At 39.9% G+C, this 19516-nt stretch overlaps 1 protein-coding gene across 2 annotated transcripts in view; it reads left to right on the top strand.

Annotated features, from left to right (window-relative positions):
* ARSB (arylsulfatase B) overlaps nt 1-19516 on the top strand; it is a 204535-nt gene that overhangs the window by 132251 nt on the left and 52768 nt on the right. The window contains exon 7 of one of the 2 annotated variants that reach the window (XM_081230418.1): nt 17232-19259. The exons of the other annotated variant lie outside the window; for it this stretch is intronic. Within the exon in view, the coding sequence (XP_081086544.1) occupies nt 17232-17245 (14 nt within the window). The 3' untranslated portion in view covers nt 17246-19259. Of the gene's footprint in view, nt 1-17231; nt 19260-19516 lie in introns of those variants that run through there. 2 annotated transcript variants of the gene reach the window in all.

Here is a 19516-nt window from a genome sequence, read left to right as displayed (position 1 = left end):
TCTTCGCTCCCTCCCCTCTCTCACGCATGCATTTTCTGTGCTGAAATTGCCAGATCCATACTCGAGATCCAAGAGTCGTCCAGGTTTGCATGCTTGGCACTGCTCCGTGTTGCCTCTTAAGAGCAAATTCAAATCCATTCCCTGACCTTAGGTTGCCATTTCTGAGATGATTCATTCAGGAGATACTGCCTGCCCACGACGTGCTAGGTACAGTTGTACGTACTGGAAATCACGTAGGCTTTAGGTTTTGTTGGGAGAGAACACAAACACAGCCCCTCACTTCCCTGCTTGATGGCTGTCAGTGGTTACCAACTGCCTACAGCCACAGGCAGACTCCTTAGCCTGCCTCTTACAACCTCTGTCTTTCCACCGAAGCAACCCCTCAGCACCATTGCAATGCCCTCCGCCATCTTCCTCTGCTTCTCTGACCCTTCTCGGGGGCCCAGGTCACATCCCTACTGCTCCATGAAGCCCTGCCTGATCCTTCCAAACTAGAGTCCCTTGAGTTTCTCCGGAGCATCCTGAGACTCTTGCTTCTTCATACTGTAGTTATTTATATTCATGGAGGGCAAGGTTTCATCAGTATAGCTCTCTCGATGCCTTATGTATAGGAGATGTAGACATACTGAAAGAATGAGTGCTAATACACTAGTCATTTAAGTTCGTTATCATCCACTCATTTAATTAGAATAACTCTAGCAAGAACAATAACCTTATACATTATTTTCAAAGCATGTTCATTTCTTTCTGGGCATATTTGAGAAGTCACAACACAGGATCACTTTCTGTCTTTCAGCCTGAAATGAGATGTTGAGCAGAATTTTAGAAGTTAGATGCGATACCTGAGGCCCACCAGCCGTCAGTGAGATTGCCCGTCATTCCAGCCGCTAGAAGGCACATTGGCAGTCAGTTCATCCACCCGCTTTACAATCCAGATGGAGAAACTGAGGCACCAGGTCACAAACAACTAAGAGATAACAGACCTGGAACTCGGGGCTCTCCAGGTCCAGGCCTCACATACAAGATATGATCTTCTGACTTCAGGGGTCTCTTTGCTTTCTGTTCTACACTGGTTTTGATGGAAAAGTATAATCATCTCACTCAAGTAACAGCATGTTGGTGGAGGACTATACATTTAAACGAGGCTGGGAAAACAGACCTCCTTGTGGCACTAACCTTGCTATTTCACATGTAACCTGACGCTGTGGATGACGGCAGCTTCTCTTTGTAAAGCTAGTTATGGAAACCCGGTTGGTGCCTTGTAGTAATTACTTTTGAGATTGGTGGTGGGGTGAGGGAGCAGGGTGTGCGGATAGGGCAGTGTAGCCTAATGGAACATACAGGGTTCCGGGGTGTCAGAAAGACCTGAATTTGAATTCCAGCTTTGACTTATTTCCTGTGAGCCGGTGGATAAGTTCTTTTTTTTTTTTTTTGCGGTACGCGGACCTCTCACTGCTGTGGCCTCTCCCGTTGCGGAGCACAGGCTCCGGACGCGCAGGCTCAGCGGCCATGGCTCACGGGCCCAGCCGCTCCGTGGCATGTGGGATCTTCCTGGACCAGGGCACGAACCCGTGTCCCCTGCATCGGCAGGCAGACTCTCAACCACTGCGCCACCAGGGAAGCCCTGGATAAGTTCTTTGAGTTATCTGTTTCATCACCTATAAATTGGAGACAGTTATAGCTATCACCTGTAAATATGTCCAAACAATAACTAACAGCCTATATCCTGGCTGTTGGATTGGAGGTGCAGTGTCTGCACTTTTTATGTTATGTATTTCTGCAGTTTTATTTTTTAGTAATGAGCATGCATTACTTCCATAATCGGGAATAAAGCCATAAAGATTTATTTCTAAAAACCAGCTTAGAGGGTTCTTATGGGATTGTAACATCTAGAAGGTTGCTGGGTTCTTGGTGAGCGGAGGTATGGGCCATACCAGAGTTCTTGGTCCCTATGCCCACCTGTCCTGGGTCAGAGAAGCTAGCATGTGACAGCATTTGTCCTCAGCTATTAGCCCTGATACCCTGACTGCCTGAGTTCCATTCTTTCTCTCTATCAAATATAGGAGCTCATTTTACAGCTTGTCACAAAGTTAGCAGAATTTTGTGTCTTCTCTAGCTGCCAGTATTTTTCTGTAGCAGCTCGTCAAATTTTCCTTGGTCTGGGTTGGTACATACCCTCAATCCCAGAGCCTAAACACAGATAACTTTTCTCCTTTTTAATTTTCAGAAGGAGGCTTTTATTCTGCCTCCTTCACTTTGGGGAGTACTAAATGGGTTTGGAAATGTGGCCTTTTTGATGCCGAAGGCAGTCCCACAAGCCTCGTTTCCCATCCGCCTCACTTCACACAGTGCATCTCAAGTAACATACATCAAACCTTCGCTGTTAACACTTGGTGCTGGCGTACTGGCTTTCGTCCTGAGAAAATAAATAAACCAAACCAAACCCACAGCACTTTAAAAACACTAATTAATCCTCACCACAGGCCTAGACTACACAGAAATGGCAAATCCCACTGCCCCAATTTTATGTTTGGAGAAATCAGGGTAAGCACCTTTTTTAAGGCTTCTCAGGGCCAGATAACGGAAACTGACTTGAAGGGCTTGGACTGGGCCTACCTCTGGGAGAAGGGCATCTGGCCATGCGCATGTGGTTACTTGCCCAAAACCCCATTTACACATCAGCTTTTATTTCTTCCCTCAGGGTTATGATGATGCCAAATCCTCTCATTTCCAACTGACTGCTTATTTATTTGGTTACTTTTCTTTAATTCTGGTAGAGCTTAGAAATTTTAGCAATGGCTTCCAAGAGTGGCCTGACGATTCTAGTTTATTAGAAGGTCTATGCTGATTTTGATACTCAACACAGAAATAGACTACCGTCCAAATAGTCCCTTTCAGGTCCAGCCCCTGTGCCCACTCCACTCTCCACACGGGAGCCTTCTTTGTACCCAGGTCTCTTCAAGATTTGGGGATGTCCAGACTGTCTTCCTTTCTCTCCCAGTCTAGACCAGACATCTCCCTACCTCAATTCCCCAGTCTTACAGACTGTAAAGGTAAAGATATATACCGTCTTGAAATTGTCAACCGTAAAATTCTGGAAAAACATAAAACCTCAGTAAATTTTATGGGACAAATCCAGTGGAATTGAAAATGTATTAAGTCCACTTTCTAAATGTTGACTAATCTGGTCAGATTTTTTATGGGCTTTAGGGTGCTTATGTATAAGGCTGAAATGAAACTTTTTAAAACATTTGAGAAGTACGCTGCAGAAAGCTGAGGACATGGTCTGCCTTAAGTAACCCATAATGTAAGATGTTAGTAATCAGGCATTTATAGAATAAAATCTGCTACCACTGGCAGCAAATACCTAGAGAATAAATACATGGTCCGTGCTTCTGAAGAGCCTTTTGAATCAGAGGAAAAATATATATGCCCATGCAATGGTATTAGCACAATTATAAAATAAAGTAGCAACAAATGATAAGCGATAATAAATCAAATACATAGGCATAAGGAGAAATGAAGAAATAATGAGAAGCATTTGGGGTGATTAAGGTAGACTTCCTCAGAAAGTATAGTTTTAAATTTATTATTTCAACAACTTTGGTTTTTATCTTTCTTGATTTTAATGTGAATGAAAGAAAATAATAGTTAACATTGTATTAATTTTCTATCAGTGCTGGACCGAATCACCATAAATTGAACGACTTAAACCAACAGAAATTTATCTAGGTTAAAATATGGATCTCACTGGACAAAAATCCAGGGTGTCAGCAGGGCAGCGTTCCTTTCTGGAGGCTCTAAGGGACAATCCATTTCCTTGCCTTTTCCAGCCTCAAGAGGCTGCCTGCCTTGCTGGGCACGTGGCCTCCTTCTTCCATCTTCTCCTTCTTCCATCTTCAAAACCAGCGGTGAAGAGTTGAGTCCTTCTCAGAGCACATCACTCCAGCCTTGCTTCCGTCATCACATCTCCTCCTCTGACCTCTTGCATCCATCTCTTCCACTTAAGAACTCTTGTGCTTACATTAGTCCCAGCTGGATAATCCAGGATACTCTCCCTATTTTAAGGTCACCTGATTAGCAACCTTAACTCCATCTGCAGTATGAATTCCCCTTTGCCATCTAACCTCACATACTCACAGGTTCTGGTCACTTGCTTACAGGTGATATCTTTGGGGGACCATTATTTTGTCTACCACAGATAACTACTCTGTTGCACTAGACTTGATGAAAAATACAAAGAGTGCTTATAATCGAGTTGAAGAGAAGAACAAAAACATACAAAAAGTTAAAAGAGAATCAAATACAGTTGAAGTCAACCGTGGTAGAGATGTTACCAGTTCTACTTGATTAACTGCCGGATCATTGCCCTAGAGTCTGATAGAGAGCTGCTGTGCAAGGCTAGTTCGTGAAAGGAAGGGAGCCTTGCTCTGAACATGGTTGTAAGATTCCCTGAGGTGGAGATCAATCCCAGGATGAAGAAGTGTGTCAGTAAAAGGGTGTGTGAGTAAAATAGTTCTGGGGGCAAAGGGAAGGCAGGAAAGAAGAGATGAAAAAGATAAATAAGGATAGGGTGTTAGACAAAGGAGATTAGCCTTGATCCTGTTTGCAGTGGGAAGCTCCCTGTTTGTTTTTTACACAAATAATACATGGGAGGGTTTTTGTTTAGAAAATTTGAAAAATAAAGAAACGCTCAGGGATAAATGTAAAAATCACTCTAATTCCACTATGCTGCCACCCCAAAGTAAGCATTGTTAATACTAATGTTTGGTGTGCTTTCCTCTTCTCTCTCTCTCTCCCCTCCACACCCTCACTCACAGACTGACATACACATACGCACACATTCTTAAAGAATGCAGATCATCTGATATATTATTTCATTACCTAATTTTTTTCTTACTTTTTTAATATTATCATTTTATTTTTTTAACATCTTTATTGGAGTATAATTGCTTTACAATGGTGTGTTAGTTTCTGCTTTATAACAAAGTGAATCAGCTATACACATACATATATCCCCATATGTCTTCCCTCTTCTGTCTCCCTCCCTCCCATCCTCCCTATCCCACCCCTCTAGGTGGTCACAAAGCACCAAGCTGATCTCCCTGTGCTATGCGGCTGCTTCCCACTAGCTATCGGTTTTACATTTAGTAGTGTATATATGTCCATGCCACTCTCTCACTTTCTCCCAGCTTACCATTTCCCCTCCCCAAGTCCTCAAGTCCAATCTCTAGTAGGTCTGTGTCTTTATTCCCATCCTGCCCCTAGGTTCTTCATGACCTTTTTTTTTTTTTTTTTTTAGATTCCATATATATGTGTTAGCATACTGTATTTGTTTTTCTCTTTCTGAGTTACTTTGCTCTGTATGACAGACTCTAGGTCCATCCACCTCACTGCAAATAACTCAATTTCATTTCCTTTTATGGCTGACTAATATTCCATTGTATATATGTGCCACATCTTCTTTATTCATTCATCTGTCAGTGGACACATAGGTTGCTTCCATGTCCTGGCTATTGTAAATAGACCTGCAATGAACATTGTGGTACATGACTCTTTTTGAATTATGGTTTTCTCAGGGTATATGCCCAGTAGTGGGATGGCTAGGTCGTATGGTAGTTCTTTTTTAAGGAACCTCCATACGGTTCTCCATAGTGGCTGTCTCAATTTACATTCCCACCAACAGTGCAAGAGGGTTCCCTTTTCTCCACACCCTCTCCAGCATTTATTGTTTGTAGATTTTTTGATGATGGCCATTCTGACTGGTGTGAGGTGATACCTCATTGTAGTTTTGATTTACATTTCTCTCATGATTAGTGACGTTGAGCATTCTTTCATGTGTTTGTTGGCAATCTGTATATCTTCTGTGGAGAAATGTCTATTTAGGTCTTCTGCCCATTTTTGGATTGGGTTGTTTGTTTTGTTTTGTTTTGTTTTGTTTTTTTGATATTGACCTGCATGAGCTGCTTGTAAATTTTGGAGATTTATCCTTTGTCAGTTGCTTCATTTGCAAATATTTTCTCCCAGTCTGAGAGTTGTCTTATCGTCTTGTTTATGGTTTCCTTTGCTGTGCAAAAGCTTTTAAGTTTTATGAGGTCCCATTTGTTTATTTTTGTTTTTATTTCCATTACTCTAGGAGGTGGATCAAAAAAGATCTTGCTGTGATTTATGTCAAAGAGTGTTCTTCCTATGTTTTCCTCTAAGAATTTTATAGTGTCCAATAAATCCATTTTGAATTTATTTTTGTGTATGGTGTTAGGGAATGTTCTAATTTCATTCTTTTACATGTAGCTGCCCAGTTTTCCCAGCACCACTTATCGAAGATGCTTTCTTTTCTCCACTGTATATCCTTGCCTCCTTTGTCATAGATTAGTTGACCATAGGTGCATGGGTTTATCTCTGGGCTTTCTACCCTGTTCCATTGATCTATATTTCTGTTTTTGTGCCAGTACCATATTGTCTTGATGACTGTAGCTTTGTAGTATAGTCTGAAGTCAGGAAGTCTGATTCCTCCAGCTCCATTTTTTTCCCTCAAGACTGCTATGGCTCTTCGGTGTCTTTTGTGTCTCCATACAAATGTTAAGTTTTTTTCTCTAGTTCTGTAAAAAATGCCATTGGTAATTTGATACGGATTGCATTGAATCTGTAGATTGCTTTGGGTAGTTTAGTCATTTTCACAATATTGATTCTTCCAATCCAAGAACCTGGAATATCTCTCTATCTGTTTGTATCATCTTTAATTTCTTTCATCAGTGTCTTACAGTTTTCTGCATACAGGTTTTTGTCTCCCTAGGTAGGTTTATTCCTAGGTATATTATTCTTTTTCTTGCAGTGGTAAATGGGAGTGTTTCCTTAATTTCTCTTTCAGATTTTTCATCATTAGCGTATAGGAATGCAAGTTATTTCTGTGCATTTATTTTGTATCCTGCAACTTTACCAAATTCATTGATTAGCTCTAGTAGTTTTCTGGTGGCATCTTTAGGATGCTCTATGTATAGTATCATGTCATCTGCAAACAGTGACAGTTTTACTTCTTCTTTTCCAATTTGTATTCCTTTTATTTCTTTTTCTTCTCTGATTGCCATGGCTAGGACTTCCAAAACTATGTTGAATAAGAGTGGTGAGAGTGGACATCCTTGTCTTGTTCGTGATCTTCAAGGACATGCTTTCAGTTTTTCACCATTGAGAATGATGCTTGCTGTGGATTTGTCGTATATGGCCTTTATTATGTTGAGGTGGGTTCCCTCTATTCCCACTTTCTGGAGAGTTTTTATCATAAATCGGTGTTGAATTTTGTCAAAAGCTTTTTCTGGGGCTTCCCTGGTGGCGCAGTGGTTGAGAGTCCGCCTGCCGATGCAGGGGACACGGGTTCATGCCCTGGGCCGGGAAGATCCCACATGCTGCGGAGCGGCTGGGCCCGTGAGCCATGGCTGCTGAGCCTGCACGTCCGGAGCCTGTGCTACGCGATGGGAGAGGCCACAGCACTGAGAGGCCTGTGTACTACACACACACACACACAAAAAAAAAAAAAAAAAAAAAAAGCTTTTTCTGCATCTATTGAGATGATCATGTGGTTTTTCTTCTTCGATGTGTTAACATGGTGTATCACATTGATTGACTTGCGAATATTGAAGAATCCCTGCATCCCTGGGATAAATCTCACTTGACCATGGTGTATGATCCTTTTAATATGTTGTTGGATTCTGTTTGCTAGTATGTTGTTGAGGATTTTTGCATGTATATTCATCAGTGATACTGGTCTGTAATTTTCTTTTTTTGTGGTATCTTTGTCTGATTTTGGTATCAGGGTGATGGTGGCCTCATAGAATGAGTTTGGGAGTGTTCCTTCCAGTTTTTCGAAAGAGTTTGAGAAGGATGGGTGTTAGCTCTTCTCTAAATGTTTGATAGAATTCACCTGTGAAGCCATCTGATCCTGGACTTTTGTTTGCTGGAAGATTTCTAATCACAGTTTCAATTTCATTACTTGCGATTGGTGTGTTCATATTTTCTATTTCTTCCTGGTTCAGTCTTGGAAGGTTATACCTTTCTAAGAATTTGTCCATTTCTTCCAGGTTTTCCATTTTATTGGCATAGAGTTGCTTGTAGTAGTCTCTTAGGATGGTTTGTATTTCTGCGGTGTCTGTTGTAACTTCTCTTTTTTCATTTCTAATTTTATTGATTTGAGTCCTCTCCCTCTTTTTCTTGACGAGTCTGGCTAAAGGCTTATCAATTTTGTTTATTCTCAAAGAACCAGCTTTTAGTTTTATTTATCTTTGCTATTGTTTTCTTTGTTGCTGTTTCATTTATTTCTGCTCTGATCTTCATGATTTCTTTCCTTCTGCTAACTTTGGGTTTTGTTTGTTCTTCTTTCTCTAGTTCCTTTAGGTGTAAGGTTAGATTGTTTATTTGTGATTTTTCTTGTTTCTTGAGGTAGGATTGTATTGCTATAAACTTCCCTCTTAGAACTGCTTTTGCCACATCCCATAGGTTTTGGATCGTCATGTTTTCGTTGTAACTTGTCTTTAGATATTTTTTGATTTCCTCTTTGATTTCTTTAGTGATCTCTTGATTGTTTAGTAACGTATTGTTTAGCCTCCATGTGTTTATGTTTTTTACATTTTTTTCCCTGTAATTCATTTCTAATGTCATAACATTGTGGTCAGAAAAGATGCTTTGATATGATTTTCTTAAATTTGCTGAGGTTTGATTTGTGACCCAAGATGTGATCTATCCTGGAGGATGTTCTCTGTGCACTTGAGAAGAAAGTGTAATCTGCTGTTTTTGGAGGGAATATCCTATAAATATCAAGTAAATCTAGCTGGTGTATTGTGTCATTTGAAACTTGTGTTTGCTTATTAATTTTCTGTTTGGATGATCTGCCCATTGGTGTAAGTGAGGTGTTAAACTCTCCCACTATTATGGTGTTACTGTCGATTTACTGTTTTATAGCTGTTAGCCATTGCCTTATGAATTGAGGTGCTCCTATGTTGGGTGCATATATATTTATAATTGTTATATCTTCTTTTTGGATTGATCCCTTGATCATTGTGTAATGTCCTTCCTTGTCTCTTGTCACATTCTTTATTTTAAAGTCTATTTTATCTGATATGAGTATTGCTACTCCAGCTTTCTTTTCATTTCCATTTGTATGGAATATGTTTTTCCATCCCCTCACTTTCAGTCTGTATGTGTTCCTAGGTCTGAAGTGGGTCTCTTGTAGACAGCATATATATGGGTCTTGTTTTTGTATCCATTCAGCAGGCCTCTGTCTTTTGGTTGGAGCATTTAATCCATTCACGTTTAAGGTAATTATCAATTTGTATGTTCCTATTACCATTTTCTTAATTGTTATGGGTTTGTTTTTGTAGGTCCTTTTCTTCTCTTGTGTTTCCCACTTAGAGAAGTTCCTTTAGCATTTGTTGTAGAGCTGGTTTGGTGGTGCTGAATTCTCTTAGCTTTTGCTTGTCTGTAAAGCTTTTGATTTCTCCATCAAATCTGAATGAGATCCTTGTCGGGTAGAGTAATCTTGGTTGTAGGTTCTTCCCTTTCATCACTTTAAATATATCATACCACTCCCTTCTGGCTTATAGAGTTTCTGCTGAGAAATCAGCTGTTAACCTTATGGGAGTTCCCTTGTATGTTATTTGTCATTTTTCCCTTGTTGCTTTCAATAATTTTTATTTTTCTTTAATTTTTGTCAGTTTGATTACTACGTGTCTCGACGTGTTTCTCCTTGGGTTTTTTTTGCCTGGGACTCTCTGAGCTTCCTGGACTTGGGTGGCTATTTCCTTTCCTATGTTAGGGAAGTTTTCAGCTATCTCTTCAAATATTTTCTTGGGTCCTTTCTCTCTCTCTTCTCCTTCTGGGACCCCTATAATGCAAATGTCGGTGAATTTAATGTTTTCCCAGAGGTCTCTTTGGCTGTCTTCATTTCTTTTCATTCTTTTTTCTTTATTCTGTCCGTGGCAGTGAATTCCACCATTCTGTCTTCCAGGTCACTTATCCGTTCTTCTGCCTCAGTTATTCTGCTATTGATTCCTTCTAGTGTAGTTTTCATTTCAGTTATTGTATTGTTCATCTCTGTTTGTTTGTTCTTTAATTCTTCTAGGTGTTTGTTCTTTAATTCTTCTAGGTCTTTGTTAAACATTTCTTGCATCTTCTCGATCTTTGCCTCCATTCTTTTTCTGAGGTCCTGGATCATCGTCACTATCGTTATTCTGAATTCTTTTTCTGGAAGGTGGCCTATCTCCACTTCATTTAGTTGTTTTTCTGGGGTTTTATCTTGTTCCTTCGTCTGGTGCATAGCGCTCTGCCTTTTCATCTTGTCTATCTTTCTGTGAATGTGGTTTTTGTTCCACAGGCTGCAGGATTGTAGTTCTTCTTGCTTCTGCTATCTGCCCTCTGGTGGATGAGGCTATGTAAGAAGCTTGTGCGGTTTCCTGATGGGAACGACTGGTGGTGGGCAGAGCTGGCTGTTGCTCTGGTGGGCAGAGCTCAGTAAAACTTTAATCCGCTTGTCTACTGATTGGTGGGGCTGGGTTCCCTCCTTGTTGGTTGTTTGGCCTGAGGCGACCCAACACTGGAGCCTACCTGGCTCTTTGGTGGGGCTAATGGCGGACTCTGGGAGGGCTCACGCCAAGGAGTACTTCCCAGAACTTCTGCTCCCAGTGTCCTTGTCCCCGTGGTGAGCCACAGCCACCCCCCCCCACCTCTGCAGGAGACCCTCCAACACTAGTAGGTAGGTCTGGTTCAGTTTCCTGTGGGGTCACTGCTCCTTCCCCTGGGTCCTGACGTGCACACTACTTTTTGTGTGCCCTCCAAGAGTGGAGTCTGTGTTTCCCCTAGTCCTGTCGAAGTCCTGCAGTCAAATCCCGCTAGCCTTCAAAGTCTGATTATCTAGGAATTCCTCCTCCCATTGCCAGACCCTCAGGTTCAGAAGCCTGATGTGGGGCTCAGAACCTTCACTCCAGTGGGTGGACTTCTGTGGTATAAGTCTTCTCCAATTTGTGAGTCACCCACCCAGCAGTTATGGGATTTGATTTTATTGTGATTGTGCCCCTCCTACCTTCTCATTGTGGCTTCTCCTTTGTCTTTGGATGTGGGGTATCTTTTCTGGTGAGTCCCAGTGTCTTGCTGTCGATGATTGTTCAGCAGTTAGTTGTGATTCCAGTGCTCTTGCAAGAGGGAGTAAGCGCACGTCCTTCTACTCCGCCATCTTGAACCAATCTCCTATGTTTACTCTTTTAGTAACTTTCAAGTATGCAATACAGTATTGTTATCTATATTCACCATACTATACTTTAGGTCCCCAGAACTTTTGAATCCTGTAATTGGAAGTTTGTACCTTTCAACCACCATTCCCATTTCTCCTACTTGGTTGGAAGCAGCAGTCCTCACCTTATAATTTTCAAGGTTAATTTCTTTTTTAAATTTATTTATTCATTTATTTTAAGGCTGTGTTGGGTCTTCGTTGCTGCGTGCAGGCTTTCTCTGGTTGAGGCTAGCAGGGGCTACTGTTGGTTGCAGTGCGCAGGTTTCTCATTGCAGTGGCTTTTCTTGTTGTGGAGCACAATCTCGAGGCACGGGGGTTCAGTAGTTGCAGCACACGGACTCAGTAGTTGTTGCACGTGGGCTCAGTAGTTGTGGCTCACGGGCTTAATTGCTCTGCAGCATGTGGGATCTTCCCGGACCAGAGCTAGAACCCATGCACCCTACATTGGCAGGCGGATTCTTAACCATTGCACCACCAGGGAAGTCCCAAGGTTAATTTCTTAACATATCACCAATGCATTTGAATTTTTTTCTTTTAAAAACAAACTTATATAGCTTGTTTTGCTGTTTTTGGAGGGAGAGTCTCTTGAGATTTGTAGTTCACCATACTGCCAGAAATGAACATTTACTATGAGGCATCAGTTAGAGAACTATTTTTTTTATTCAGTTAATATTTTCAGCATCGTGTATTGAATTATTCATTCTTGTTCACTGTCTTAGTTTTGGTTCACCAAAAAGTAGAACATGAGACAAAGACTTGCATGTAGTCAGTTTACTTGGGAAGTGATCCCAGGGTGCAGGAGTCAAGAACAAATTTAATTTTATGTAAATTACTTATAGATTTCAATGTTCGCTTCCTTTTACTATAACTAATTTTATCTTGAGATAGAAATTTCATTTTGATTCTTTTTTTGGTTGGTTTAGGTACATCTTTGAATTATCTTCTTTCCATGGAAATTTCATGGGTGGTGTGCTTTCTGAGGCCTTGAATATTTGAGAATCTTTCTGTTACTTTCATGCATAATGACAACTTTGTTGGTAAATAATTCCAAGGTCACAATTTTTCCCTTCACAATTCTTTAGACATTGCTTATGGTCTCTGACATTTGTTATTACAGAAAAGTAACCTCAGTACACCCTGATAGCCTTGCTTTGCAGGTATCCAGTTTTTCTCCCTCTGCCTAGATAATTACAGTGTTCTGTCTTTGGTACTGATAGTTAAAAATATTTATATCACCAATGTATTTTGGATTTAGTTCATCAGCATTTCCTGGTACACAGTGAGCACTGCACAAGTCAGAGTTTGTTTGTTTGTTTGTTTTAAACCCCAGGGAGGTTTTTGTTTGATCTGTCTTTGGATTTTATCTCTGTTAAATGCGCTCTGGTCTTTTGGGCAGTAACACGACTTACATGTGTGTTAGATAAATTTTTCCTTCATATATATGTTTCTTCACTTCTCATTTTTATGTCTTTGCCCTTTTCCCCTACAGTCTGGGGTGAGTTCCACTTTGCTGATTTGATTTTTTCACAGATCTCATTCTACTTCTCTTTTATGCTTCCAATGGCTTTTCAAAATGTAAGATGGCAATTATCTTTCCTCACTGCCTTTCTATAGGCTTCCCAGCTCTTTTTATTAAGAAAAATTACCAGGTTTATTGTTATATCTTTTGCTTCTTCCTTCACAGAGTTAATATTTCACTTGATTGTATGAAGTACACAAAACTGATGCTGACAGCTTCCTCTTTCTCTTCAGTAAATAGTTTTCAGGTATGCCGTGCCTCTGCCTCCAGTGATATGTTTATCTCCTTCTTTTATGTTGTGAAATAGTTTCATATTTCTGTATATTTTAATACGTTCCATGTTGGCATTGTTTTGTTACTGAGTGTAAATTAGCTGGTTTTTGCTAAAAATGGCATAGGTGGATTATCTTTGGGTTCCATCTCTGTATGTTGTTAGAATAATCTCAACTATAAAAACAGAAGAACTAGTTTACATGAGATATAGAGAACTAGTTCAGTGATCTAATAGCCAGTGGCTGAGGAGGAGTGATCTGGTGCACTGAGACATCCTAATAAGGGAAAATAATCTTTAGGTGATCTCTTTGTATTTGATGTAGCCATTGATGTGGAGTCAGTTTTTTTGTTGTTGTTTGTTTTTTGTTTGTGGTACGCGGGCCTCTCGCTGTTGTGGCCTCTCCCGTTGTGGAGCACAGGCTCCGGATGCGCAGGCTCAGCAGCCATGGCTCACGGGCCCAGCCACTCCACGGCATGTGGGATCTTCCCGGACCGGGGCACGAACCCGTGTCCCCTGCATCGGCAGGCGGACTCTCAACCACTGTGCCACCAGGAAGCCCCTGGAGTCAGTTTTATGGTCATTTCTCTTCTACCCAGATTCTGTTCCAGGTATGCAGGTTCCTTTCCTTGTGCTACTGTACCCCATATTAGGATGGACCCCCTGCATGCAATCTTCCTTCCCATCTAGTGTGCTAGAGATGCTCTTGGGCTTCCTGGCATAGGTGATTTCTAATACTCTTGACCCATAGTAATCAAAGAGGTTCTCACTTGGAGGCTTCCATTCTGTTCTTCTGAACTGCCCTGATTTCCAAGTTAGAAATGTTTGTTAAAGTCTACTAGTGTGTCTCTTACTTATCTCCTGGGGCACTGGACTATTTTCTCAGGAAAGGAGCTGTCAGCCAGCTTTAACTCCTCCCTTGAAAATGTGAGGGGTGTTAGATACCTGTGCTAGTTGCCCCCTTTCCTAAATGTGTCCACATAAGCAGTTTTGAACAAGGTACACACATGATTTAAGTAAGGGAATTGAGAGAAAGCACATGCAGGAAAATAAAGAAAAGAAACGAATGTTGACAATGCACTGTGTTCTAGGCTCTCTCTAGGCACCCTCCCTCCCCTCCCCCATACCTGCATTTCTTTTCTTTAGAGTGCACATCACCATCTGGCATAATTATATTTTAAATACTTATTTGTTTATCATCTTCCTCTCCCATTAAAATATAAATTCCACAAGGGCAGACAGTTTTGTCTTTTGTATTCATAACTGTCCCCAAGTGTCTAGAGCAGTGGCACAACAAAAAGCAGTGGTCAAATACATGTCCTTCTTTATTTAAAAACAAGTGGAAAAAGGAAGGACTTGGGAAAGACTTAAATATCTTGTAAAAAGAGATTAGATAGATATCAGAGTACTTGATTTTTAATAGCTAATGTTTGTTCATAAAGTAAGACAAAAACCTTAGATTTGGCTTAATTGATGGTAAATAAGAGTCTGACACTAGTATAATTTATAATGACTTAAACAGGAAGTCACGATTATTTTGACCCCTTAGAAAAAATTCGTTTCAGTGCCTTTCTTCTATATCATTTTGTAAAAACTCCTTCCAGATAATAATTTGGTACTTACCTGACTTTTAGCTCTTTTCTCAAAAGAGAAAATAAGAATAAAAGAGGAAAGAGAAAGAAACTCAGCTCAAGTACCACCCTCCTTTATAATCATTTGCCTGAGGTGTAAGAATTATTTGTAAGATACATATTTCATTTAAAGAAAGTCAAGGGTTAGATTTTGGTTATTTCTTGGACAAGTTAGAATGTAGTACCTGATTTCTGTTAATAACTAATGTTTAAAAATTTTAATGTTAGAGACAGAAAAATCTAAACTTCTCTCTTTTTTTCTAATTTCAACCATATTTTCAAATTTATGTGAGGTTATTTTTCTTAATCTTTCTACAAGTTATAAAGGGTCACATTTATTCTTCATTGAGTGCAATACATTCTTTTAAAATGAAAATATTGACAGTGGAAACCAAACTAGAAAAGAATGGAAAAAAATGTACATAAATCACCAGACACTTGGAAGAGCATGTAAGCAAATCTAAGAACTACATGTTTTTCATATTTTATATTTTCCCTTTAAAAAAATTCACTTTCCAAATTGTTGATGGTTTGGCAGCTCCAAGGATGACATCAGCTCTTCCATTGTGCAGTATCTGCTTTCTTTTAGATAACTTGATGGCACTTCATCAAGTTTTGTGATAGGGTTGAATTAAAAACCAACTGGGTTATAATTCAAAAGGAGTCATGTACCGCAATGTTCACTGCAGCCCTATTTACAACAGCCAGGACATGGAAGCAACCTAAGTGTCCGTGGACAGCTGAATGGATAAAGAAGATGTAGCACATATATGCAATGGAATATTACTCAGTCATAAAAAGAAATGAAATTGAGTTATTTGTAGTGAGGTGGATGGACCTAGAGTCTGTCATACAGAGTGAAGTAAATCAGAAAAAGAAAAACAAATACCGCATGCTAACGTATATATGGAATCTAAAAAAAAAAAAAACGTTCTGAAGAACCTAGGGGCAGGACATGAATAAAGACACAGACGTAGAGAATGGACTTGAGGACATGGAGTGGGGGAAGGGTAAACTGGGATGAAGTGAGAGAGTGGCATGGACATATACACCCTACCAAATGTAAACTATATAGCTAGTGGGAAGCAGCTGCATAGCACAGGGAGATCAGCTCGGTGCTTTGTGACCACCTAGAGGGGTGGGATAGGGAGGGTGGGAGGGAGACACAAGAGGGAGGAGATATGGGGATATATGTATATGTATAGCTGATTTACCCTGTTACAAAGCAGAAACTAACACACCATTGTAAAGCAATTATACTCCAATAAAGATGTTTAAAAAAAAAAAAAAAAAAACAGGGTTTGAGTTTAAATTCCCCCAACTGCTAAACCAAACATATTCTTGAGCTTAGGCCTGCTTGTAAGCACTCTTGAAAACTTATATTGCACATAGGCTGCTTTATTTCTAGAAGCAGAAGTAAGCAAGTGAGAGAAAAACACACTCCTTAAAGTTCCCGATCGTATCTGTCAAAATGCACTGTATTATCAGTGGAGTACTCCAGACGTTCAGATGCTTTCACACCAAGCATCCTCTTTTCTCTCATTTAATCTGACCCCAAATCAAAAGGATAATCATCTTGGCATTGTTTTTCCACCTCAGAAAATCACAGATAGTTACCTGAGCTCTAGTCTCTCTCAGCAGTCAGGATTAGCTTCTGACCTAATCACCATCAATGAGGTGGTGATGAAAAGATTAAACTAGAAATTAGGTTGTTAATGGGGAAGAAAAAAGCAGTCTGTGAACAGTACTAACAACTTTCCTGCATCGCCTAAGAAGTCATCTGTGACCACCAGGTGACAACACTTGCATTCCAAAAGTCTGGTCTGTTACCCGAGTCTAAACCAGTGCTTCTCAAACTTGAGTAAGCACATGGATCACTCGGTTCAGTTGGGCTGGGCTGGGGCCTGAATTCAGTGTTTCTAACAAGATCTCAGGTGGTGCCAATGCTGCTGGTTCTCTGACCATCCTTTGCATAGCCAGTCCCTAGGCTTGGAAGGACTTTTACTGGATTTGAAGTTCAAGATTTACAATTTAAAATATTTGCATGAATATTTGATTTAAGACTAATTAAATATTGTCATGAGATATGCAGTTAAAGACAGATACGAGACCTGAAATCTTAGAACTGTTTTTATAGGTCTTTATAAATTTCCCCCCAAGTTCCTATTTAGGCTAGTTGGATAGCAATTTACATTGTCTTTCTCATTATCCAAATGCCAAATTGTTTTCTGATCCTAAAGTAATCTGGTGTTTGATGAAAAAAATTCAGAATATATTCAAGCCAGTGAGGCGTGAAGATTTTAGAACTTATCTCAGAAACTTGGCTCCTTTTCCCCTTTGTTCCTGATGTTCTCATTCTGTCAACATTCAGGAAGAAAACCCAAGCTTCCAAAAAATGGTAGTAAACTGAGCATATACCACCCAGGAAGTGGTTCCCAAGTCAAGAATGGGGTAGCCAACTTCTTTCACCCAAATTCTCTGAGACCCTGCCTTGGTTGTGGGTTCTGACTCCTTCTAGGTATTGCTCTGATCTTGCAGACTATTGGGGATGAGTACAGAGAAACTCCAGTGAACCCCCAGAGAGACCATGTGGAGAAACTCGGTGGCTAAGGGTGCTGTGTGGAAAAGAAGATGCCCCGTGCTCGTGCCTTTGTAAATGACTGAGAGGTTACTCTGGTGTGGGTTTGGACATGCTTGCATCCATGTGACTGGTCAAAGCAGGGGCTGGGAACCCTGTCACTCTGTCACTCTGCCTCCAAGGAACACAGAGCATCCTCACCTAGTGTCGTCATGTGAGCTTGTCATGCATCCTGGACTCAGCAGGTTCGTTTTCTCTTATCACCTCTCAAAATTAAAAACATAGGCATGTCTATAATTTCAGAGCATCTGAAAAACATATCATCACTTACCACATTTGGAGGGAAAAATGGTAGAATCTGATGTTCCTATCATATTGTGAAGAAGAAAACCTATGCTTTTTTTCCCCATGAGTTGATGCCTTTGTTTGGAACATCCTAAGAGGACTCAGTATAGTTTATCTTTCAAGTGTTTAGAGATGAGAAACAAAACATCATATGAAAACAAACATTTCTCATATTTAAGAGAAAAAACACAGAATATAAAATTTTATATTCAGTATCATCTCAAATGTACACGAAATATAGGCATCAAAATAGGATTAGAAGGAATATGCCAAAATGTTATGATGGTCCACTAGCTTTGGAGAGTGGAATTATGGATGATTTTTATTATCTTTCTCATTTTGTTCAGTATAGGCCAAATTTTTTTACAAGTTATACTAATACTTTTGCAATTTAAAGAAAAAAAAGGAACAGAGGAAAAGGAAACAAAGCAACACTGTGATCAGGCTGACAGTCCCTGAGCCTATACCTCCTTGCACCAAACGTGCCTAAATCTCTGTTCTGGGACTTGGGTCTGTAGTTAATTGTTTGATGTTTCTATGTGGTATAGATCTGTGTACTGCCTTGGTGACAGGAATAAATTAGAATGTCTCTGTAAAGACCAAATTCATCAATTTTCCAAAATCTGTATTTGATTAATTCTACAAAGGTCCCGGTCAAAGTTATTCCTCAAACTTTATTATTTTAATAAAGAAGCCCAAAGTTTCCATGTGTGTCAGGAAATTCATTATCACTGTAAAATAGCAAAAGGTCACAAAATGTCTCCTTCCACAATCAAATAGCATGTAAGAAAAATTTCTTTTTCTCAACAATTCATTACCCCAGCAGAACCAAGAGAAACCTCTGACATTTGCTTCAGGGGAAATAAATGTTCCATAGATCATGAAGAAAAATGACAAACAAATTAATGAAAAACAAATACTCTCCTGCAGTATCCCCAGCCATGCCAGACCAAACACAAGTCAAAGTCAGCTTTTATTCTCAGGTCTTTCCAACTCTGAAGAGTGACAGTTTCCATAATGGCATCAGCACTTTACTTACAGAAAGCTGTACACACACCAAAGAAACACAAATTAAAGAAACATGCGGTGGAAAAACAGAAAGAGAAATTCTATCATTTCATGCATATTTAACTGTAGTGGGAAAGTCATTGCTGGCAAAGCATTATTGAACTCTTAAGCTAATAAGTGGAAGCATTCTAGAAGTTACCCCCCCACATGATGCTTTATACAAAATTGTAACTTGACCGAAGTCAGCAGTGCTCAATTTTCCCACATCCTAAAAATTCCTTTCTTTAATTCTGCCTCATTCTAGCCAACTTTCTCTTCATCTTTAAACTTTGTCAAGGAGTAGCGTGCATGTACTTTCTCCATATCTTCTATTTCCATTCATTTACAAGCTATTTAATTTTAACACAAAGTATATTTTCATTTTTTAAAAACACAAGCAGTACAAATAAAACCAAAATTTACTGTGACCCCTCCAGCCCCAGGCCCCTACCCAGACATGACTGCTGCTAGCAGTTTTGTCCTTCTAGACCACTGAAGATGTACATACTTATATAATATGGATTTATGGAATTATGTATGTGTGTATATATAGTACTTTTTTTACATAAATGGTATCATAAAATGTACTTCTTTGCCACTTTTTTTTTTTTTTTTTTTTTTTTTGGTACCCAATGATCTACCTTGGAAATCTTTCCAGGTCAGTACGTATAAAGCAGTGGTCTTCAAATGGGGGCAATTTCTAGAGACATTTTTGATGGTCACAGCCTGAGTGGAGATGCTCCTGGCCTCTAGTAGGTAGAGGCCAGGGATGCTGCTAAACATCCTACAATACACAGGCAGCCCCCAAAACAAAGAATTATTCACCCCCAAATGTCAATAACGCCGAGGTTGC

The sequence above is a fragment of the Mesoplodon bidens genome (genome assembly GCF_964165515.1).
Source record: "Mesoplodon bidens genome assembly, chromosome: 4".
Lineage (NCBI taxonomy): Eukaryota > Metazoa > Chordata > Mammalia > Artiodactyla > Ziphiidae > Mesoplodon > Mesoplodon bidens.
The sequence above is the reverse complement of the archived record's forward strand: the minus strand, read 5'-3'. Positions and strand labels throughout refer to the sequence as shown.